This window comes from Cydia fagiglandana, chromosome 17 (genome assembly GCF_963556715.1).
Source record: "Cydia fagiglandana chromosome 17, ilCydFagi1.1, whole genome shotgun sequence".
Classification (NCBI taxonomy): domain Eukaryota; kingdom Metazoa; phylum Arthropoda; class Insecta; order Lepidoptera; family Tortricidae; genus Cydia; species Cydia fagiglandana.
Genome location: NC_085948.1, coordinates 17087256 through 17113060, shown reverse-complemented (window position 1 = coordinate 17113060; position 25805 = coordinate 17087256). Strand labels below are relative to the sequence as shown.

Sequence of the window (25805 nt, the reverse complement as noted above, 5' to 3'; positions counted from 1 at the left end):
ATTCGCGGTTATAATTATTATTTCAAATTAAAACTTAAACTTCAGGTATAATATTCTAAATTGACATCATCGGTTCTTCACAAAATCACCAGATGGTGTGATAGGAAACGCCACCATATTTTCGTTTTTGAAGGTAATCTTTGCTTGGCAGAGAAACGTGGGTACTATGACGAAGTTTAAGATTTTTTAAAATATATTTTAAGATCTATTTTTCAAGGAATTGTGTCACTTACCATTCCGTTTTTTCCGTCTCGTCAGCGTGTCTACGTCGCAAGAGTTCGACTTAGTCATCGTCGCGACCTCCTCGAAGTGAAACGTCAGGTTCTTCAGTGGGTCCGATGAATTCGACTTCACAAACGGCCCGTGAACAGGCGTCAACGCTCTCCTGATTGGCTTGTTACTCTTAAAGTACTTCTTAGAGCTCTTGCCATTGGTCACCGGCATCTCAAACTCGAAGTCACCTTTATGATGCTTCAAAGAGCCTGTTGAAACCCCAGAATCGTTTGAAGACGAAGAATCTCTATTCTTATCCGATTTACTAGGTACGCTAGATGACCTTCTAATCTTGACTGCATCTCTAAACCTGGTAACGAAGGTGGTCTCGCTTTTCTCAGGTGCTTTGATCTCTTTAGGCGCCTCAGGTTCGTTGATGATTGGGATTCCTTCATTGATGCATTCGTTCTTCCGCGCTTTCCTCAACACTGTTGGTGTGAAGCATTGGAAGTCATCGTAATGCCTTTTCGTGAAGTCTGCAGAGCTAGAACGTCTTGTGCTGATCGTATCTGATTCCGAATGCTGCGTTGGATCGGAAACATGACTGATCCTGCTTATATTATCCGAGCAGTTTTTGTTGCTGTTACTTGAACTGCTTATTTCAAGTGGCTCCATGTGCATGTAGTTGGAATGCTCATTGCAGCATTCCGCTGAAGGATGGACGGTATTCGTTGTGGCAGTTGATATATCGTCATCGTTTTCTGGTATATCTTCTAAAGCGTCTAGTTCTTCTTGACTGAAACCAGCGCTTCTTAAAATCTGCAAGGAACTTTCGAACTTCTCTAACGTAGCTGAAAGGTCTACATTTGCGTAATTGCAATTGTGCACTCTGGCCGGTTTCTCGGGCATGGGTGTCACATTGACGTAGTTCGAAAATGATTCGTTATGTACAGTGTCCTGGTTTTTGGCTTCACTACAATTGCACGTTTGGTTGAGAAGGCATTTTAGTTTCTTTGGTGTATCGTATAAGCTCTTTGTGTCTCCTCCGTCGATTGGATGTTCCTGAAAAGAAAAATTATTGCATTTAATAAGGCGCCATAATGTAAGGGCTTGCCCATTTCGACGGCGCTTGTGGAAAAATTGTGTGTTATTGAAGCTTTTATTCTTGACAAATTTAGCTATCCCCTAAAATACTTCTTATTTTGTTACACAGTAGGTATACATGAAAGATGTATACATAATATACATGTGTTAAAACTGGTAAACTTACAGTAAAAATAGTGAAACATGCATCAAACATCATCAAACATCAACATTTATTCAGCAAATAGGACACAAGGGCACTTTTACACGTCAACATTGAATTTACATAAAAGCAAAAATAATAACATCAACAATTTTATGAAATAAAACTAACAATTCAATCTAATGTATTACAATTACTAAGAGATGTATATGGTCTCTTAATGTCGAATTACATACAAAATACAGATAAAAAAAACACACAAATAAATCTATAATATTTAGAGGTGTAAATGTCTCTAGGTGTCAGAACTATAAGATTATATAGTTTATCAAGTTATCCTTAGAGATGTATAGGGTATGCTTAAGAAGTATATGTATTACGAATGTATCAAAGAATAGTGAATCTAACATTTCCCACAAATAATACTCTGTTATCGGATTACTGCCCTTAGCGTCTTGCATATTCTAGTAGTTTCATTTCGAAGCTAGCCCCGTAGGTCTATCCCTAGGCATCGTATCCGTATCCGACCGAGTCAATTTGCGTACACATGTTGTTTACCCTGTAGTCCCTACGGGCGATGTGTAGAATGTGTGTAGTGATTAAATTAAGCTTCAAAACCCTTTGTAATTTCATCTCAAGCGCTTGTTACTTTAAGTCCATGGGGATTTTAATTGTAATAGTTTGTGTAAGTTTATTTTAAAGGAAACTTTTAAAATATACACGAATTTTTAAACATCAAAAACACATCAACATATATTATGCTCGACATATATTATGTTTTGATAAACATTTATTATGTTTTGATAAACATAATATATGTCGAGCTGGTTAAGCCAACAAAACAACTAGGTATTAAGACGATTCTCAAATGAAAATGAAATGTAATAACACCAAAAATAACACTGTCTATGTTTGAGAATGGTTTATTCAAAGAAGATTTGAATCTTTGAAGAATTCTCAGGATATTGTATAGCGCGATAGGATGGGACTACGGCTCAAGCTTTCTGGAATAATGTGAAGAGGCTTGGATGATGGGTTTGGGTTGCCAGCAGGGGCAGGGGATGCTAGGGTAGGATGTCTTACCTGGATAAGGGGCATGGGGGTCTTTGGCACGTCGTAGTTCTCGTAGGGCCCGCTGAACTTGCGGCAGCAGCAGAGCTTCGGCTGCCAGCAGGGGCAGGGGATGCTAGAGCAAGGTGTCTCACCTGGATGAGGGGCATGGGGGTCTTTGGCACGTCGTAGTTCTCGTAGGGCCCGCTGAACTTGCGACAGCAGCAGGGCTTCGGCTGCCAGCAGGGGCAGGGGATGCTAGGGTAGGATGTCTTACCTGGATAAGGGGCATGGGGGTCTTTGGCACGTCGTAGTTCTCGTAGGGCCCGCTGAACTTGCGGCAGCAGCACGGCTTGGGCTGCCAGCTGGGGCAGGGGATGCTAGAGTAAGGTGTCTCACCTGGATGAGGGGCATGGGGGTCTTTGGCACGTCGTAGTTCTCGTAGGGCCCGCTGAACTTGCGACAGCAGCACGGCTTGGGCTGCCAGCTGGGGCAGGGGATGCTAGAGCAAGGTGTCTCACCTGGATGAGGGGCATGGGGGTCTTTGGCACGTCGTAGTTCTCATAGGGCCCGCTGAACTTGCGGCAGCAGCACGGCTTGGGCTGCCAGCTGGGGCAGGGGATGCTAGAGCAAGGTGTCTCACCTGGATGAGGGGCATGGGGGTCTTTGGCACGTCGTAGTTCTCGTACGGTCCGCTGAACTTGCGGCAGCAGCACGGCTTGGGCTGCCAGCTGGGGCAGGGGATGCTAGAGCAAGGTGTCTCACCTGGATGAGGGGCATGGGGGTCTTTGGCACGTCGTAGTTCTCGTAGGGCCCGCTGAACTTGCGGCAGCAGTACGGCTTGGGCTGCCAGCAGGGGCAGGGGATGCTAGAGCAAGGTGTCTCACCTGGATGAGGGGCATGGGGGTCTTTGGCACGTCGTAGTTCTCGTAGGGCCCGCTGAACTTGCGGCAGCAGCACGGCTTGGGCTGCCAGCAGGGGCAGGCGCCCGTCTTGGCGGGGATGCTGGGGCAGCACACGGGGCTGCCGCGTTTTGATTCTGTTGAGAGATAAGCAAAACCATATTTAGAAACTAATGATAATACACGAGAGAGTATATGGTGTCCACATTCTACTTAAATGAGTTTTGGAAATCAGGATTATATTTATTATTAAGCAGCAATCGAAATTCCTTCCTTTACGAAAATATAGTACAGCTACAGAAAATTTAACACTCATGAAATTGATATATGTATGTTCCTAATTTCTTTATGGTCTGGTTATGAGAGTATCTCTAAGCGTTGAAACGGAGTTTGTTAGTTTTTAAATGGCTTAAATCATAGAAGATCTGATAAACTAGATATTAATTTACCAGACATAAACATTAAATACCCGGTGGCGTACCAGGATCGCAAAAACCGCAAGGAGATGACATACCTGTGTTGTACTCAGAGGCACTGCCACTGGAGCGAGAGTAAATCGAAGCTCGGTCGCAATCCGACCGCTTCTCCACGATGCTGCCCATCGTCCACACTGGAGACATCATGGATCCAGGTGTGCCCACGGAAGATCTGGAAATAAATGGATATATTTTAAGGTTAAGTCAAGAAGATCAAGAGAGAAGAGTCATTTTAGGTCACGACACTCGTGAACAATTTTTTTAGTTTGGATTTATAACTGTCAGATAAGAATAATCGGCAAAAAAAAAACAATGTATCTGAACGCTTAATAATTTGTTCATTGATTCATCATCATTTGTACCATCACGCTCGGCGATCGTTACGCCATTTTATGGTCCTAGTTAAATTGGTTGTTCCATACACGCTATGGAATGTCCAATTTAGCTAGAACCCTAAATGGCGTAACAATCACGGTGCGTGAACTGTACCTCGTAGGAATAAATCTAACCATAATTTATACAAATAGTGAGCTTATACCTTATATGTACTACTACTTAGCGCCACGCCACTTGCACCATCCCCAAATTGACATTGAATTGAATCTGTCAAATTGTATTGGTGACCATGGTAACTCCGGGTTTAACCGGTTAAACCCGGGTTAGTGGTATGGTGCAAGTGGCCCTTATACGATTTAACAAAGCAATCCTCGAATGTGTCAACAAGGCTTAGCCTGACAGTGACAAGCCATCATTTAGCTTTTAGGCAATTGGCAAGAGCAAAGGCATATATTTGTGCTGATTAGGTATTAATTGTACAAGGTGTACTTAATTAACTGTCATTAGTGATCACAGCAGCTTTAGCGCTTTGTAGTGGGAACTAATTATGTATACAGATTTGGTTTAATATATTACAGAGTAGAGTATTAGAGAGATGCTGGATGCGGCAAGCTGAAGACAGGGCGCTATGGCGCTCTTTAGGGGCTATGTCCAGCAGTGGACTGCTATAGCTTGATGATGATGATGATGATTACAGAGTTCATGTTTGAAACGAATTGTGATCATCTGTATGTATCGTAACATTAATTCTATACACTGTGTAACATGATTGTTTAGGTCAATTTCGCCAAAAAATAATTTTTTTTGTTTCGGTTTTTCAATTTTTTGAATGTATGTGTACATAAAAAATAAATGTTATTGGTAAACTTGTCACTTAAAATTGATTTTTACATTTTTTTCGTAACTCCTACTTTTTGCAAAGTGTTACTTAAAACTGGAGGCCTAATCACAAGGCGGCACAATGAGATTAGAGACTTAGGGTCGGTTGCACCAAACTGTTCGTATCGTTAAAGAGTTCGCTAAATTTTTATGTATGGAAAGTTTCATAGGAAAGCGCCGGGGGGCGCCGGCTGACGTTGATCAGTCTGTCAAATGTGGTTGGTGCAACTGGCCCTTATTCTGTGAACTTTGTCAACACGCGTGGGGCAACGTAACAAAAGAACCAATAATCTCGGAAAATGACTGCGGCCTACGTGCAGATCTATCTTGTCGTGGCGTTTGGGATGCGCAGAGGGAGGCGTTGTTTGATATCCGTGTCGTCGACACTGACGCTCCTTCTTACCTCTCACGACCCGTCACATCTGTACTAAAATCAGCTGAAGACGAAAAGCAGAGAAAATATTCCACGGCCTGTGAAATGCGACATGCAACGTTCACCCCACTTGTAACATCTGTTGACAGCGTCTATGCACCCCAAATGTCCTCCTTTATAAAACATATGGCAGAAACCATATCTCAACGGTGGAACCGTTCTCTAAGCACCATACTGGGCTGGTTGAGATGTAGGATCAGTATCGCCGTTATACGCGCCACCAGCATGTGTATCCGAGGCACACGCCACCGTTTTAAGTCGACCGCCAGGTGGCTTGGGTTCGACGACGGTGCCGCCCTTCCACACATCGATTGAAACCACTTTTCTACCCTACCCACATATGTATTACCTAACCCTTTGCCTATGTACTTATTTATTTATTTATTTATTTTAATCTTTATTGCACAATACATGAAGGTACAAATGGCGGACTTAATGCCTTAAGGCATTCTCTACCAGTCAACCAATGGGTCAAACCAGAAAGATTAAGTAGGTGCAGTGTCTTTAAAGTAAAAGAATTACTATACTTACGATTAGATACTTATGATTGTTTTAATGTAATAAATTTTTGTTGGAGTTACTTAATTGTCACTTTTTGACATCTATCAATAAGGATATTTAGACTACGTCCCATAGCAGCAACATCACCATCAAAAAGGCCTTTTACACTATGTAACAATAAAAACTTGTTTTTTTTTTTTATTAATATTATCTCTGAAACTAGGCGAATTTCAAAAAAGTTTATAGGACATTTATGCCTCTAAATATGATCAGATATACGCTGTTAAAATTATTCGGTTTACTCATGTTACAACGTGTAGAATAAGTACTTGAATACTAGGCGACTAATAAGTAATAAAATAACAAGTCTACTTACATCAGTGACACTGCCCAAAACTGGAAAACCAATGCATTGATCAAGCATGTGTCATGTGTCAAACGCACAATACTTAAGCAGAACTCTGATTTCACCTAGCAAGATGACTGATCCTCTGAATGTAGCTGGAACACCTTGGTACGTAGGTCTTCTGAACTTTTCTTCTTTTATACTAGACTAGGTCTGAGATACAGTGTATGGTCTGGCTGTTTGAAAAGATAATATTTTAAAATAGTCCTTTAACTCACCTAGTGAGATGACTGATCTTCCCAATACAGCTAGAACACCTAGGCAGCGACGTAGGCCTCCTAAATTTGTCTTCTTCCATACTGGAGTCCAGGTCTGAGATACAGTGCATAGTCTGGCTGGTCGGCGCCCAGGGGGACACGGAGCGGAGCGAAGGGAACCCGTCGTCCATGCTGGATGTGTCTGAGTAGCGCTTTTCTAGAACTGGGAGAATTGGTTTGTGTTATTTTATTTATTTACCTACTTCATCGTATGGCGTTTATTTTATCATCACTTCATCAGAATTGAATATGCTAGTGATTCTGAGTTGAAAGAACCCAAAAACACCGGGATCTGTGAGAATCGGGTTTTCGATATTTATTTTTGAAAACGCCCAAATACATTAGGCATGTCACAAATTCATTCAGGTTCTCAGGCTTTAAGCTTCTTCAGAGCTGAGGAGTTCTAGGAAGCTACTTCAGAGCTGAGGAGTTCTAGGGTATGCGCTTTGAGTTAGTAACACCTAGGTGACAAACATTTTAGGAAGAGTTCAGGAAAATAACCAGACACCGTTGGTTGGGCTATCTTGAGAGAATGGATGAAGATCGGAACGTGAAAAGAGCATACCAGCCGGCCTAGCCAAGGTGACAATCGCTATTGCTTCGACAACGAAACGCTATGTGTCTCTCTATGACTCTTTCAAATTAGTGCGACAGTGACAGTTGCGTTTCGATCGCTACAAAGCGTTAGCGACCGGCATGTTGGCTACAGGGCCTGGACCGCCCAGCAGGAAGACGTCCTATCGGACGCCCCAGGTATCGCTGGTGCGACATGGTGCAGGCGGATCTGCGCGAACTTCGAGTCAACAATTGGCGAGAGGTCGCACAGGACCGAGAAAAGTGGCGCTGTCTTGTGTCGGAGATTAAGTCTCATTTTGGGTCGCTGAGCCAACGGAGTAAGTAAGTACCAGAACTCACCTGAGCCAGACCTAGACGCGACGCTGAGCCTAGACTGCGCATCGTGGCTGTACATGTTGAGGAGGTCCGTGAGCTCCCTCCCCCCCTCCGCAGCGAACACGAACAACCCCTCCCCCTTGCCGCAGCGGGAGCCACCTTCCACGCAGAACCGCTTGTCTACGATGCCGAAACGTCTGTGAAAGAAGATAAAATTTAGTTTTATAAATATCTCTATATTTACATTCGTCAAGGGAATAATTAGCTATGTATTATGCTAGTATCTACTTTCTAATGTGGCTTAATATTATCTCTTGGTTAGGTAAGTACTTATTTAGAATAAATTAAGACCCTAGATTTTTTTAAAGAAAAATAAATTAGGTTCCAAAAATTTTGCGCACGCGCATGTGCACGTCTACTACGCATCCTCTGGCCATAGCTTATTTATAATTCATATATTTATTGCATCCATGGTAAGGAAACACTACACAGGTGTTACATAGGTAGTATTTGTTTCACATGGCCCCTGGCAGGGCACGTCAATATTCTTAAATGTAAGGAATGAGTTTGTATGTATGTAGGTACCATAACAATGTCTTATTCCTGATTTTACCATATTAACCCTTCGTGTAAATATAAATCCGCAAATGATCTCACGACATTCCGCTTGGCCGCCACCAATCGTATTTACAGCCGAAACGCGAACCACCCGACCGGCATAGCAATCTACCTGCATACTATGTTATTCCATTTTAAACCATGTCTTTAAGCGATAAGGTACGAAATCTAATGAGTTTCATAATGTACTTATGTTGGTTACTTAAATGGATTGACTGGTCTGTTACGCTTTTGCACACAAGTTAGGGCTCAAATTTTAGCTATGAAAAAAGGTATAAGTTTCATACGAATTATATGAGACTTGTGATCTTACTTAATGGATACAGGTTTAGTTTTAGTTTAGGTTCATTTTTACGCAAATGAGGGTTGTTGCGGTTCGGTTTTGAAGTTTGAATATTGTCATTTTTGAGGGTGTTGTGTTGACCCGTCTAGGTTGGAAAAGGGTTTCTAAGTAGATGTTTACTGTCTGTTAGTCCGTCCGTCCGTGTAGAGTCCGTCTGTATCGGCCCTAACCAATGGTAGCCATTATAGCCAAAAAGTTTAAATAAAGAAAGGCCAGGTCAAGAGCACCCTAAACCGGCGAGCGTGTATGAGGAATGTTATGAATGTGAAGGAAGCGAAAGAGGTATGTCAGGATCGTAGCAACTGGAAATCCGTGGTCTCTGCCTACCCCTCCGGGAAATAGGAGTGATTATATGTATGTATATGTATGTATGTTTAAATAAGTCCGATTTCGGGAATACGACGATTAATTAAGTACTTTCTCATTTCAATTGTAACGCATGATTATGTTATTTAATTAATTAAATACTCAATCCATTTCCAAAAACAAATGTCCCCTGATTGTTTTATGGCCCTAACTTTGTACAGTCTAATTCGCTTATTAAAGTACAGTTAACAGCTCAATAGCATGCTCAAATGAAATGCTGTTGACATATGGCACCGGATTGTGGGGCCACCCGCATGCTTTAATTAATTTAGTTACAGTACAGTTGACTGCATACTCGTAATATGTTGTATGTTGGAGGTCGCGGGTTCAAACCCCGGCTCGTACCAATGAGTTTTTCGGAACTTATGTACGAAATATCATTTGATATTTACCAGTCGCTTTGCGGTGAAGGAAAACATCGTGAGGAAACCGGACTAATCCCAATAAGGCCTAGTTTCACCTCTGGGTTGGAAGGTCAGATGACAGTCAATTTCGTAAAAACTAGTGCCTACGTCAAATCATGGGATTAGTTATCAAGCGGACCCCAGGCTCCCATGAGCCGTGGCAAAATGCCAAGATAACGCCAGAAAGGAGACAGTTGACTGCATAATTTCTTTTGATTTTAGGGATCGCAGACTGTAGAATATCTTCTTGTAATAGTTTTATGCCTTATTCGTAGCAAAGAGCATTTAAATAGAGGCGGATTGTCACTGTTTTTAATATATGACATATATTTTCTTAGTATATTACAGTTTATACTTTGATTCGCCGAAATGTAGTCCGCCGATTTTTCGCGTTTTTGGCGTTGGGTTCATAGTAAATGTTGTTCAGTATACACATATTCCCTCCTCAAAGAATGGTCAGGTATAACAAAATCACTCTTTCTTAGAAGCTGACTGTACCTATTAACTGTTATAAGGGCCGTTATGTTGCTATGATTGATGAACATTAGTAATTAGTGTAATAATAGGAACTGCTTCCTGCTGACGAAAATGGATGAACAACACGAACAACATGTGTTTTTTTAGGCATTTATTTTTACAATTAATGTAATATATGTAATAAGTACTCGTAGTTATAAATAAGAAAGCAATATGAGGCCATGTTAGATCGCCTCAGCTAGAAGATGGAGCGTGTGGGACAAATATAGGGTAACCTTCTTAGGGCCACTTTAACCATTCACTAGTCCGGGGTTAAGCGGTTAAACCTGGATTTACCATGGTTACCAGTACAATTTGACACTGGATTAACGGTTTAACCGATGAATCCTGGGTTAGTGGAATGGTGCAAGTGGCCCTAAGAAGGTTACCCTATATTTGTCCCACACGCTCCATCTTCTAGCTGAGGCGATCTAACATGGCCTCATATTGCTTTCTTATTTATAACTACGAGTACTTATTACAGTTATTACATATATTATATTACATAATTGTAAAAATAAATGCCTAAAAAAACACATGTTGTTCATTATTACCCTACATTTACATTAGCTACCCATTACGTAAAGACTGCGCTCAGTTTTCATTAATCTTAAGTAGGGGGAGCACTCTAAGATCAAATATCCAATCCAATATATAATATTCAGTAGGTAACGATATCTATTTGGGCATGATTCGTTCATGCCAAAAAATACATTATTAAATATTTTTATAATGAAACTATTTTTTTATAAAATGGTTCGTGCACGTCTCTCACCTAAGTCTTATAGATCGTTTTTTTTAGCATTAGAAATTAGGTAAACAATCTTGATATGTCTTTTAATTGAAAAACACATTTTAAAAATAAATTACGGCAAATATGTAACAATTATGAATCTAATACGATCATTTATATTCTTCTGCTTTCATAAGTAATAGTTGTTGAATTTTAAAAAGCGTTTTTCAATTAAAAGACATGACAAGATCGCTTACCTTCTTGCAAGTTCTTTCTAATGCTAAAAAAAACGATCTATAGAATGAGCTTTATTTTATGTATTTATTTATTTATTTAGATATTTAATTCTGGCAACAAGGCCCATATTACAAATACCTTACAGACTAACATACATATGTATGTGTAATTATTTTGTTGGCGAAGTTTGAAATGCATTGTCATGTAATCATGTTATCGAACTTGGTTCCTATTTTTATATTTATGAATCATTCTAATAAATCTGAAAATATATCTGTATGTATTCTCAATTGAGTTTTGTTTAAACTTAACAAAAATATCAAATAATTCAATTAAAAATTTAAATTTAATATAAGCACCTTAGATCTAATTTCGTATCATTTAGTTTAACTATTTGCATCTCATCTAAAATCTACATTATTTCTGGGAGACCGAGCTTTGCTCGGAAAACATATAAAAACTCAAAAATGCGCGTTTTCAAAGAGATAAGTCCTAGCTAGATCGATTTATCGCCCCCAAAAACCTCCATATAGCAAATTTCATCGAAATCGTTAGAGCCGTTTCCGAGATCCCCGAAATATATATATGTCGCAGTCAAAAGTGTGAACTGGTCAAAAGACCTTTTAACCGACAAAAACAGGCAAAACTGCTTTTGACTGAGCATGTTGGTTAAAAGTAGTTTTACCTGAAAATCATTGGTTAATAGTAATTGTGACTGTTACTATCAGTCAAAAGTACTCGCAGAGATAGGTAGGTTAGGGTTTTTTTTTTGCTACGCCCAAAAAACGAAACTGTTCCCAGAGATAGGTAGGTTAGGTTTATTTTTTTTGCTACGCCCTAAAAACGAAACTGCTGCCAGAAATAGGTATGATTTTCAGGTAAAACTACTTTTGTTTTGACCAACATGCTCAGTCAAAAGCAGTTTTGCCTGTTTTTTGACCAGTTCACACTTTTGACTGCAACATATACATATAAATAAATAAATAAACAGGAATTGCTCGATTAAATATATTAGATTAGAATAGATATCCCACATCGCTTCGTGTCTCTGCAGTTTGTACCAAAGGCGCATCGCAGTCGGCTCTTCTTCAAAAGTGGCCTCAAAGAGACGTCGTTACATGCATCCGTTGCTGGCGCGGACAGCTTTGAGTCTTGGCTAGTTCACTCTACAAACATCTGGCCACTAGATGCGATCTCTAAGCAATAAATATTTTAGTTTTCACCTATAGAACTTATAGAAGTCGCACAAACTTGATAAAACAGGAAATTGTGATATGAAGGCTTTAACTTCAATAGTATTTTCTTGGAAACGTTCGTATTTGCCATGCTACTTCAGTCAACCTCAGTACTTATTGTATCGAAACTGACTGAAATAGCAAAACACGTCCGTACATTTCCGTAAAAATATGATGGACAATACTCGTTTCTAACCAATTTTTGAGAAGAAGAAAATAATGGCCTCAATCAGATTCTAGGTAGGTAATAGATATGTTCTATGCGGCCTGTTTTATATTGTACTTTATATTTTTAAGTGGTAAATGTAATATTCAAATTGTACTAAAGTTTTGTACTTTATGCCTTCTAGCTCTTCCGTACGCCGCCGTCCGTTCAATTCTTTCCCTCACAAGGCTCAATGTCTATTAGCAAGAGGTCCTCTGTAAAATGCTCTCAAAGGCCGTCATTACCTCGCTGCCGCCGACAGGCCGGCTCGAGCTACTGGAACTTATCTCAACTTGCCTTTGGACTTTGACTTCGACTTTGAGTTCTGAGAATAAGGGGAAAACTGTGAATTATTACGTTTATATGGAGGCGAAATGGAATTTTAGAAATGCCACCTTTATTGATTTTGATGGTACTTGTCTTGCTCGGTCCGCACGAAATGGTGTCAAATATGTAAATATCAAATCAAATATGGGCTCATTAATGAAAACTTTAAGATGGTCTTTTTGATGAAGTAGGTATGTTAGGTACCAATAGAACATAATAACTACCTACACACCATTTTTGTCTCACTATTATGCTAAAAGTGGGTAAATTAAGTCCTAAAGTACTAATGTGATCTCATATACCTAATATTAGGGTTCCGTACCCAAAGGGTAAAACGGGACCCTATTACTAAGACTTCGCTGTCCGTCCGTCTGTCACCAGGCTGTATCTCACGAACCGTGATAGCTAGACAGTTGAAATTTTCACAGATGATGTATTTCTGTTGCCGCTATAACAACAAATACTAAAAACAGAATAAAATAAAGATTTAAATGGGGCTCCCATACAACAAACGTGATTTTTGACCAAAGTTAAGCAACGTCGGGAGGGGTCAGTACTTGGATGGGTGACCGTTTTCTTTTTGCTTTTTTTTGTTTTTTTTTTTGCATTATGGTACGGAACCCTTCGTGCGCGAGTCCGACTCGCACTTGCCCGGTTTTTTTCGCCAACGCGTGCTACGAAACAAATCAATCAATCTTCGACTTAAAAATACGTGAGTAAAAGATAATCTAATTTAAAATTAGCCTCCCGCCTATTATTAGCCACAAAAAATCACATATTTAAATAAATACAACCGTAATCGATATTAAACTTTCGTGAGACATATTTAAATAATAACGACTAAAAATTCAAGTGAGTGAAACCGTTATCGTATAAACATTTTACAACCGTAATCTTTAATAATACCGTAAAATGGGGTGAGTTGGGTGAAATTTGACTTTCAAATCTCTATAAAATTTTATTTTTACATGTGAAAACTGAATGGTGTATATAATAAGTGGTTCGGACGTTTGTATTTTAGTTTGTATTTTATTTTGGGTAGTTCCATTTCATAACTTTGACGATAAAGAGGAAAACCCACCTCACCCCGTAGTGCCTCGTATTTGGGGTGAGAGGGTTTTTCATACAAAGGTGATTTTGGAAGATTGTTGGATCGATTTTTTTTTATTATGCGTATTACTATAGCCCCATTTTAAATTGGAATACATAATTTTTGTAGCAGTAGCCTTAAAATCCCTTCTTATAACCCAACTCTTCCCGCGAAACCTACTCACCCCGTTTTACGGTACGTAAAATTGCTACAAAGTGTCAAAAGCAATTGAAATTCATCCAGAATTCGTCAACTTTTCGCGCAATTTACCAAGCCCGCATCACGTCTACTGTCACTACAAGTCAAACAGCGGATTCCTCGCGTTCCTTCTTAATTAAAACAAGCCCTTTACACACGAAACATCATAAATATTTTCATAGACAAACTACGTCACTTACGCTTCTTTGAAGTGGAAGCGTAGATGAGCTTCAAAATTCTTAATATAGGGTTGTCATTGCAAAATGCCATCACGGGAAAACCAATATTAATATAACCCTGAGATTTATAATATTGTACAAACGCTTGCCGGAGATAATGAATGAAAGTTGAATGTAGAAATGGCAGGAAACTTTGAGGTTAAAGATGAAATGAATAAACGATTAAATGAACAAGTGTGTATTTTTTTTCTTTAGCCTATTAGTGCGTCCCACTGCTGGGCAAAGGCCTCCCCTCTTTCCCGCCACTTGGCTCTGTCTAATGCACACTCCCGCCACACCACACAGAATCAGGATCATCATCATCATCATCATCATCATCTCAGCCATAAGACGTCCACTGCTGAACATAGACCTCCCCCTTGGACCTCCATACGTGCCGGTTGGAAGCGACCCGCATCCAGCGTCTTCCAGCAACCTTAACAAACTGTATTTTTGTGAATCATAAGTACCTAAGGGTCCCGGCAGGACAGACTCAGCCTAGCGTCAGAAACGACTAGACTAACGTCTAAAAATTCAAGTGAGTGAAACCGTTGTCGTATAAACATTTTACAAACGTAATCTTTAATAATACCGTAAAATGGGGTGAGTTGGGTGAAATTTGACTTTCAAACCTCGATAAAATTTTATTTTTACATGTGAAAACTAAATGGTTCGGACGTTTGTATTTTAGTTTGTATTTTATTTTGGGTAGTTCAATTTCATAACTTTGACGATAAAGAGGAAAACCCACCTCACCCCGTAGTGCCTCGTATTTGGGGTGAGAGGGTTTTTCATACAAAGGTGATTTTGGAAGATTGTTGGATCGTTGTTGACAGCAACCTTAACAAACTGTATTTTTGTGAATCATAAGTACCTAAGGGTCCCGGCAGGACAGACTCAGCCTAGCGTCAGAAACGACTAGACGTTAACAAAGAGAACTTAGACAAAAGGTATGGCAAGTTACTTACACATAACTCGTCTCGCTGTGCCAGTAACTAGAGGCACGTACTAATTTACATTATCTTTTGGGACATCAAAATTTAGCTGTTCGCTGTAACGCTCTTTCGGAGTCTCTTGGCATTATTCATAAACGAAAATGTAATACCAATCCAAATAAGTAAGTATATTATATTTAATTAACAGGGAAGTCTTGTGTAAATGAATATAGGGTGTATTCGGGTAGTTTCGTGTTTCCGACAGTTCCGAAAATCAGATAAAACACAAAATTTCCTCATATTAAGACTCTTTTCGGAACTATCCGACGGTTTTTGGCATTTAGAATTACTCTAAATGGCCGTGTACGCAAAGGGACGTCAAGTTGTGCCAACCCTAATAATTGCTCGGAGCAATGCTGAGCCGAACGGAGCCGAGAATGCCCGAAAGGAGGAGTGTCCCCCACTGCCGCCAGCATCATCGGCGGGATAGCAATATTTATAGAAATATGAACAGGCGGGTTAGCAGGCAGTCCTTACTATACAGGGTAATTTTTGGACCGTTAGCCATATTGTGCGAGGTGATTAGGTAGGTCATACTGAACAGCTTTTTCTATGGGACCAACCCCGAAATCCCAAAAAAAAAATTGGCTTTCCCATAGAAAAACGTCGACATCCACTCGACCAAAATGTATGAAACGGCCAAAAAATTTTTTGTGATTTCGGAGTTGGTTGGTCCCATAGAAAAAGTTGCTCAGTATGGCCTACCTAATCACTTCGCACAATATGGCTAACGATCCAAAAATGACCCTGTATTACATTGGTATGATATCACAATTTCTGAACAATACCCATTGTAAAGCTCCCAAATCCTTTAACAGATTTAAGGTCTCTCGCACAAGTTGACTAAGCGTCGGCATCACTTAACTTACTTAACACTTAAGCTGCTAAGTTCCCTTATTAGCGAGTTAAATTGTTTAGATTAAGTCCCTCGCTTTGTGCCTTATAGCTTAGGAAAATGGCGGAAGCTATGATTACGTAAATAGATAAGTTAAGCCAGAAGAAAATTGGGAAACGGTAAAGTTCCATTATTATTCAGTAAATGAGGTCAATCGCGTATAAATAAGTTTTAAAACGACCTCCGGTTCTTATTCATCAAGCGAAAATCAATCTTTTGCAATGGTATTAAGAACTTATAGTAATAACAGGTGAATAATTTGTTGTACGACATATCCTATGAATCATCATCATCATCATATCAGCCAGAGGACGTCCACTGCTGGACATAGGCCTCCCCCAAAAAGTGCCACAATGACCGGTCTTGCGCTACCCGCCTCCAGTGGACTCCCGCGACCTTTACCAGGGGGCCGATTTTTGAATTTCGATCACTCGATTTCGTCACTCGAAAATCGGTGGAAAACGGCGAAATGCTAATTTTTGAAATACGAGCGATCGAAATTTGGAATCTAGTGGTATTGACCACTCGATTTCAATTCTATTAGTAGAATTTAAACGCCTAGTAGTGGAGATATCATTTAACGAAATACACGAAATCGAGTGGTCGAATTTCAAAAATCGGCCCCCAGGTCCTATGAATGGAGAATACAAATATGAGACAAATATAAATCAGACCAAAATGCCATTTGAGTTATGACAAGTCAATATCCAACAGAACAAAAATAGTTCAAATGCTGCCTCTATTTATATTATTTTTAATTAAGATTTCAAGCGTACCTCTACCAAGGATTTAAACAGAAAATCTTCCCTCTTTTCCTATCCTATTTATCGGAATGTAAAGAGAAACATTCACAGCGAACCAATCGCCTCGAGATATGATCGCCGTCTTCATTACTTCTTAATTCAAAGGAGTGCTTTTTAATCAAAGCAAAACGGACGATAAGAACTGAGGGCCTACCGCGAACCACGTTCGACGTGTTGCCTCCCTGTCACACGTATATACGAATTTACAAAAGTGCGACAGAGAGGCAACACGTCAAACGTGGTTCGCGGTAGGCCCTCTGTTCTTCGTTGCACGTACTTACAAAATGTCTGCCTCAAGGAACAGTTTATATGTGGCCTCTATAGTCTGTATCTTTTAGATATAAAAAAAGTAAACAAACAATTTGTACATTTTCGGGTAGTTACAACATTTATTGGTTAACCAACCAAATGCAAAACCGCCTGGATCTGTCACTGAACGACCTGACTTTAACCTACATTATTTGAACATATAATGTTTTCAATTACCCTCAACTGGCTTAAGGAGCCATTTGAGGGTAGATTTTGTTTACTTATATTTAAATACCTAAATATACAGAGTATATAGATCATTGACGACTGTTCGTTATGTGCTCATACTTATAGCATCGATGGAATACATTATATAAATAAAAACAAAGCTCTTAATTTTTTTTTTTGACGCTGAAAACAGTCCATATGACTGACACTGACATTCCATTTGATCCTGGCAACCCTTTACTCACGAGGAGGTCCGCTCCGTTAAGTTAGATTTAACCTTAGTTTGTAAACTTTAGATATGAGTTAGAGTAAAATATTTTTATCCAGAATAGGCGTTTTCGTCAATTTCTAGAAAATGCGGAATATAAATATCACGTAATATTCCGAGTTCCATTAAAGACGGGATAATATCAAAGGGACTGGGATCAAACGAACCTTATTCAGTTAGTAGATTTGTTTTCGGAAAGATGTAAATGGTAGATTTTTTTACCAGAATAGGCCCGGTAAGGGTGAGGTGGCGGATTCAATTTTTGTATTATGCAGGCCACACACGTAACGATAAATCGTAGCGATAAAACTGTGCAGTCCGGTTTGCGCAGTTTTATCTACCGTGTGTATGACGAATCGTTGTCGATTATCGTAACGATTTGTCATACACACGGCAGATAAAACTGCGCAAACCGGACTGCACAGTTCAATCGCTACGATTTATCGTTACGTGTGTAGCCGGGGTTATTCGCGGCGGTTGGGGAAGGACTAGCTCGTTTTTCTTTTTTTAATTAATATGTATATATTTGCAGGGAATAATATAATATTGCTTAAAAGCAGTCTAATATGTAACAAAAACATAACAAATAATTTATGTACTATTTAACAGCAAAAATTAAGTCAAAAATTTGAAAATCTGCTATGTATGTGTTATTTTTAGTTTTAGGACTTATTTACAGGTAAAGAGTCCGTATGAACTGACTTTGAACCATTAGGGAAGTGAGGAAGTGTCATTATTTTCTTAGATTTTGACATTTTGTTAGGTTGCTAATATCTGTTAACCACGAATACATGCACATTATTTAATACATTAATTCTGTTTGACACCTTACGAGTATACCGGGTGTGGCCTGTAACACAAGCAAACAATTAAAACATAGATTGTACTCCTCAAACGGTGACACTTTTGTTCAACAACTTTTAAAAATTATGAATTATTTAGACTCCCTATTTTTCATACAAAATAAATATTATCTTCAATGGACGCCGTCACCACGCCATATCACTGTGATTGACGTTGCTTGTCACGCCTTAAACATAACAAAATTCGCAATACATTGCGTCTTAGAATAAACTTTAAAGTGTATTAAAAATCAAACCACAAGTCTTTTTTAAAAGTCGCTGAACAAATGTTGGTCAGTATTAGGAGTAAAGCCTACAGTTTAATTTTTTGCTCATATTTCAGGCCACACCCTATATACCTATGAATGAGCCAACGTTTGAAATAAACAGTTGATTATTTATTCAAAGCTTTCACGTCAATTTGACACTCGTTAGTACTCTCATACAGTGTGAATTTTATTTCAAACACTCTTAGCTAACAAAAGAATCTGCTCAAACAAGCAATATTTTATTTATTCTTACGATGTCCTAAAACAGCCAATCAATCAGTCGGCCCACATGCGTTGTTAACTATTTACTTTCTCGCCTCACAACAACCAATCTTTGACTCTTTATACCGGGTGTGGCTTGTAATATGAGCAAAAAATTAAACTGTAGGCTGTGGCTGTACGCCTCATACTGACCAACATTTGTTCAGCGACTTTTAAAAATAACTTGTGGTTTAATTTTTAATACACTTTAAATTTTATTCTAAGGCGCAATGTATCGCGAATTTTGTTATGTTTAAGGCGTGACAAGCAACGTCAATCACAATGATATGGCGTGGCGATGGCGTCCATTGAAAATAATATTTATTTGGTATAAAAAATAGAGAGCCTAAATACTTCATAATTTTTGAAAGTTGTTGAACAAAAGTGTCACCGTTTGAGGATACCAATCTATGTTTTCATTATTTGCTCATGTTACAGGCCACACCCGGTACCTATTTGGTGGTATTTCACTTGTAAGTGGCACTTGTAAATTCGTACTTAAGTGTGACAGGGAGGCAACACGTCGAACGTGGTTCGCGGTAGGCCCTCTGTCGCCCGCGGTATTACCGGACCTATCCGACCATAGCCACAGAATAAATAATAGTACTACCATAACACCTTCAAGAAGAGATCGTACTCCAATCTTTAAGGCTGGCATTGCACTTGCAACCCCTCTGGTGTTACAGGTGACCATGGGCGACGGTAACTGCTTACCATCAGGCGATTCGTCTGCTCGTTTCCCTCCTATGTTATAAAAAAGAGGTATATCTCGTGGGAAACCCGATTACATAGAGCAGCCATTCTCGAAGTGTGTTCCGCGGAACCCTAGGGTTCCGTAAAGCCTCTGTTGGGGTTCCGCGAAAATATACTTGTAATAATAAGAAAAAAAAACAGCTCTTCTATAGGTATATCTGGTCCACAGTGATGAACGAAAATTTTTTATTTGGGGTTCCGTCAAATATTTCGCTTACCGAAAGGGTTCCGTCACCAAAAAAGTTTGAGAACCGCTGACATAGAGGGACAATTTTGTTACATCTAAATCAGATATTGTACATAGTGTGTCTGACCATGGGGCTTTAAATCCAGGGCTTGATTTTACTCGCTAAACTGAGCTACTTTTACTATGGGACCAACCCTAAAATCGGGGAAAAATTTTTGGCTTTTCCATAGAACGTCGACTACTGATCAGCCAAAATGTATGAAAAAGTAAAAAAAAATCGGGATTTCGGGGTTGGTGTCATAATAAAAGTAGCTCAGTTTCGCGAGGAGAATCGAGCCCTGGAGTTAAAGCTCCAAGGTCAGACACACCCTGTATAAAGAAGGGCGGGTTGCACAATCAACGATGCCGTGGCAAAATGCCGGGATAACGTGAGGAAGAAGAAGAAGAACCACTGCTCACCCTTGCATTACGAGTATACTACGTCATAATTTTTTTTTCTTTGATGACACTCTTTAAAAACCTTCTTTGATTCCTCTATTTCCCTTAAAACCCTAATAAAACGTGTGTAACACTCGTTACGCCGCGGGACGCACGACTTCATCGCGCCTTGGGTTGCGGAATTTAAAAAAGTTGCGGCGCGGTGTTGCCACCTTTTTTTTGTAGCGGTGAACGTTTGCGTTTCGTATTTGCATTCGGTATTGTGCGAAAAAATATTGTCATGTTTCAGACCAGTCTAAATCTGTCGAAGTCTGAAGAGTAATACTTTGGAAAGGAATTTATTACGTAGGATTGTAAAATTTCATGTAAGTTTATTACTATGATATAATCTGAAGCCACTGAAAACTAAGTAAGCTAGAACATTTTATTGGGTGTCACATTCTAATAAATTATAAATAAAACATATTTAAGATAACTCTATTTACCTACATTTGTATTCTTGGCATTAAGTAAATACATAGGTGCACAAAACTATTTGTCTAATAGACTACTTAAAAACTACAGTAAATGTAAAATTATATATTTATCGTATAATGATGATGCGTATTCAAGCCACGCACTAGATAAAAAAAAAATAGTTTCAAAACTGTTTAAATAGGATTAAATGCATTAAAATTCATGAAGCAACACTGATTTAAGGCCGACTCCTTTTTAATGACCCGCACGAATGACTCCATATTGAGGCCTTAATATAAAAAGGGTTTATCTCATTACAGTCCCTTAGTAAGATAGAACTTTGTTCCACCAAGCCTCCGAAAGGGGTTTTTATTTTATTCCTACGATAAAGTTCCGCTTGTAAAACAAGGTACTGGGAAAAGTAGATTAGATGGAAATTCAGCGCATTTGGTATAAAAAACCGGGCAAGTGCGAGTCGGACTCGCGCACGAAGGGTTCCGTACCATATTGCAAAAAAAAACCAAAAAAAAGCAAAAAATAAAACGGTCACCCATCCAAGTAGGTACTGACCACTCCCGACGTTGCTTAACTTTGGTCAAAAATCACGTTTGTTGTATGGGAGCCCCATTTAAATCTTTATTTTATTCTGTTTTTAGTATTTGTTGTTATAGCGGCAACAGAAATACATCATCTGTGAAAATTTCAACTGTCTAGCTATCACGGTTCGTGACAGAGACACAGCCTGGTGACAGACGGACGGACGGACGGACAGCGAAGTCTTAGTAATAGGGTCCCGTTTTACCCTTTGGGTACGGAACCCTAAAAAGTAAGTTTTACGAGTATAACAAATAGGTGGCAACACTGGCAACATTGTGAAATTTAAAATGGCTGACGAAGCTTATAGCGTGAGCTGTCAATGTGTCTTTTATGGCCTTGGAGGATATAACCAACGGAGACGCCATATCTAAAATTTTCGGTACAAAATAGTCTGCCGTTTTTTGCGGGGGAGGGGCACATCAAATGTATAGGTACGTCATGTCAGATAAACGTCAGTCCATACATATGGTTGACATGAGGTTGACCATTGGCGCCTATTTTCGACAGAGGGGAACGCCTGTTAATGGCGGCTCCATTGTTAATTACTCCGAGTTTATGGCAGATGGCACGGTGTTTATACTGTTTATTTAACTAAGGCACAAACGAAAACATCACTTTTTATTGTTATGGTTTATGCGAAATACTTTAAAAAAGTACTGTTTGAATTTTTAAATCAGTTACTTAATTTATAACTAAGTTGCCAGTAGAAAAATACAGCAAATTTGGAGAGTAAGGGGGCCCACAGATTGCCGTACGATATCAGCCTGACAGTTGTTCGGAGCTGTCAAATTTCGCGTTTGACTGACAGGCCGATATCGTCCGGCGCACTGATGATCAGTGGGCCCCTTAAAAGTTCGGTCTCGAGTTGCTATTTTGAATTAAGTACCTACTTGCCTTTTTCTACTAATGAATAAAACTATGAAATGAAATGAAATGAAATGAAATGAAATGAAATATATTTAATAACAATTGTTACATGTCGAGGTAGGTACAATGTTGACAATACCATAGTGTAAAAAATAACATTTAATTTAATTTATTGAATACTATTTTAGTAATTATATAAGCCAATAAATAGCTAACGAATATAATTAATCCAATTAGCTACAGTTTATTCGCATTGTATGTCCAATTATTTTCTTGTTTATTTGAATATCTTAATATGTCATAACAATATTATCTAATTTTAAACAATTAATCAACAATCGGCAGACTAAAAAACTCGTCGTATGAATAGAATGTCTCGTGCGTTAACCACTTCTTAAGCCTGTGTACTTATTAAAACTGTTGTTTTAGAAGATTTTTAGCTGAGAATAAATAACCAAACATTATATTTATACATTAACAAAATTATATTTAAAATATTCATGACACAGTGTAAAAAATGTCGTAACTCAAAATTCATAAGATTTCTATCATGGACAGTAAAATGCGCGTAACGTCCATTTTATTTGTTGAAATGATGGCTCCGTTTTAATATTTTTACTACGGAAATAAAATATGGCGACCCAAAAGTCGTAAAAAGCCAATTTCTTATCTGGCTACGGAATACGAAATGCGATTTCATCCCAATAATAACTTTATGGGAAAAAATAAGAGTTTTGAGGCAAAACCTGTTAACATCTTAGATTTTTTTTCGACAATTCTTGTTATAATAGTTTACGATGGTGCGTGTTTATAATCAAACAGTAGTCAAATAAATTTAAAACTTTAAAAGTTTCCGGAAGAATCGTTTACAATAAATAAGTAATATAAATATATATAAATGATAAACAACATAATTGGTTCAAAAACCATAAATCGTTCGTCTAACATTACACTAAAACACCATAATTCCACTGTACAATGTCCTCGACTAGTATCAAATTTATTTAATGATTATTTTTCGACCGTGGGTGCATCATCTTGCACGCAGAGCAACCGACCAACTGGCCGGCCGGTTATGCAACCTGCCATAAACTCGATGTACCTCAGACCCGTAACTGATAACGAAGTACATTCAATAATAAGGAAACTCCCAAACAAATATAGTGCCGGTATAGACGAAATACCCACAGCTTTGCTAAAAAACTGTAGTGCAGAACTTACGCCTATAATTACTAAATTAATTAACCAGTCCTATACCCAATCAACTTTTCCAGATAAATTAAAATTTACAATAATAAAACCTATCCTTAAAAATAAAAGTGACCCGCAAAATTCAAACCAATATCGACCCATAGCCTTACTACCTGTAATATCCAAAGTTTTCGAAAAAACAATGGCAAATCGCATTTACAAGTTTTTAGAAAAATTTCACCTATTAGATGTAAATCAGAATGGTTTTCGCAAAGAACACTGCACCACGCTCACAGTATATAAATATGTCAATGAAATTCTTAATTGTATACGAGATAAACATTACGCTATCGGTTTGATGTTAGATATGACGAAAGCATACGACAAAATTTCACATTCAATCCTATTAAATAAACTTTATGGAATAGGTATTCGAGGCGATGCACACAAATGGTTACAATCCTACTTAAAAGACAGAGCGCAATGCGTACAAATCCAACATCATGACAAACAAACAGGTGAAGTCTCAAACATACAATCAGACACCCTAATAACCAATTGTTCAATACCTCAGGGGTCAGTTTTGGGATGTATCCTATTTTTAGTTTATATTAATGATTTGCCCAAAATTACAAAACACACTTGCATCATGTTCGCAGATGATGTGTCCCTCTTGTTTAGAAGCCCTAATAACCATAACTTTCAGAGCGATATCAATGAAACCTTAACAGAAATTACGAATTGGTTAAATGAACACAATTTGGAACTTAATATGAGCAAAACCAAATTAATTCAATTTCACCCGTACCAAAAAGACGATTTAGATTTATCGGCCACCTCAAAAGAACTTGGCATCGAAGAGGTTAGCTCTTTCAAACTACTAGGATTAAACATTGACACGAGTTTAAATTGGAAAACGCATATTGAAGAGGTCAGGAACAAATTATCACGTTTTTTGTTTGCGTTAAGTGTATTAAAAAGGAACACTAACGTAGAATGTGCACTCTCGGCATATTATGCATATGCCTATGCATGGTTGCGGTATGGGGTAGTCTTATGGGGGAATAGCCCAGACGTCGAAGATCTATTTATAGCACAAAAAAAATGCGTACGCGTTATAGCTAACATCCGACAACCAGAAAGCTGCCGACCACACTTTATTAACCTAAAGCTTCTAACCTTACCATGTATTTACATACTGGAGGCTGGACTATTTGTAAGAAAACACATATCCAACTTCCAGTATGTTAAAAGCGCGCGTCGAAATAGACAACTAGTTCTCCCTGAACCTAAATTAACTATGTATAAAAACGGGCCCCATTACCAGTCGATAAAAATATATAATAAAATCCCTGATTCTATTAAAGACGTTGAAACTTATAATATGTTCCGAAATAAACTGAAAACGTGGTTAATTGATAAATCATTTTATTCTTATCAGGAATTTATGGCATCTGACAATAGTGATAATGACTGAGAATTAATTTTACTGAAACCGATAACTTTGTCTCAATGTAATGGAATGATTAAATGAATTATTATTTTATAAATGAATTGACATAATTATTATTATAAATAAATTGACACTATTATTATTATAAATGAATTGACATAATTAGTTATTGTATCGCTTAGTGTTAGTATGATTCACGACAGCTTAAATTTGATTATTAATATTTGACATCATTGCATTATATAAACAAGTATAGCATTTAAATTCGTATTGATTATTATTAGTGTTAAATAGATTCCATAATTATTATTTACTATGATGAAACTAACTAATTAAGCAATACGTGTAATATGTTTTGTAAGGTAACTTTAAGTATTTAGCTATTAAGGTTAACTTGCCATACCCTATTCAGGGTCCATGTTGTACAATTCAATTTAAAATACCATCTGTAAATACCATGGAATGCAATAAATAAATAAATGAAAATAAATGAAATAAATGTAATTAAGTCCGACTCACGCTTGACTGCATATTTCTAATGTTTTCCTGTCATCTATAGGTAAAGAACTATTTTGTGTATTTTTTTTCAAAATTGTAGACCCAGTAATTTCGGAGATAAAGGGGAGGGGAGGAATGGTCGGACAGACAGCCTCACGAGTGATCCTATAAGGGTTCAGTTTTTTCCTTTTGATGTACGGAACCCTAAAAAACTACTTTTATTTTGTAATTATTCACATTAACAGGATACTTAATGGTCTCACAAAAAGCCAAGCCGGTGAAAATCGAGTTCTATTAACGCCTCGCAACTGCTTTGCGCATGTAGACACAGCTTTAGCCCACTAATTTCACTGTGCACTCATATCGAATATTCCATTAATACCGACGAGAGCCATATTCGACCTTCAAACATCGCATATTAATTTAATATTACCCACGGTACCTACATCTCGTATAGGATGTCCCTTATTTAGCG

At 38.3% G+C, this 25805-nt stretch overlaps 1 protein-coding gene across 1 annotated transcript in view; it reads right to left on the bottom strand.

Annotated features, from left to right (window-relative positions):
* LOC134672615 (uncharacterized) overlaps positions 1 to 25805 on the bottom strand; it is a 299268-nt gene that overhangs the window by 5723 nt on the left and 267740 nt on the right. Inside the window, exons 6-10 of the mRNA XM_063530570.1 lie at positions 7615 to 7787; positions 6661 to 6862; positions 3926 to 4059; positions 3397 to 3548; positions 234 to 1275 (exon numbers count right to left, since the gene is read on the bottom strand). Of these exons, the coding sequence (XP_063386640.1) occupies positions 234 to 1275; positions 3397 to 3548; positions 3926 to 4059; positions 6661 to 6862; positions 7615 to 7787 (1703 nt within the window). The remainder of the gene's footprint in view (positions 1 to 233; positions 1276 to 3396; positions 3549 to 3925; positions 4060 to 6660; positions 6863 to 7614; positions 7788 to 25805) is intronic.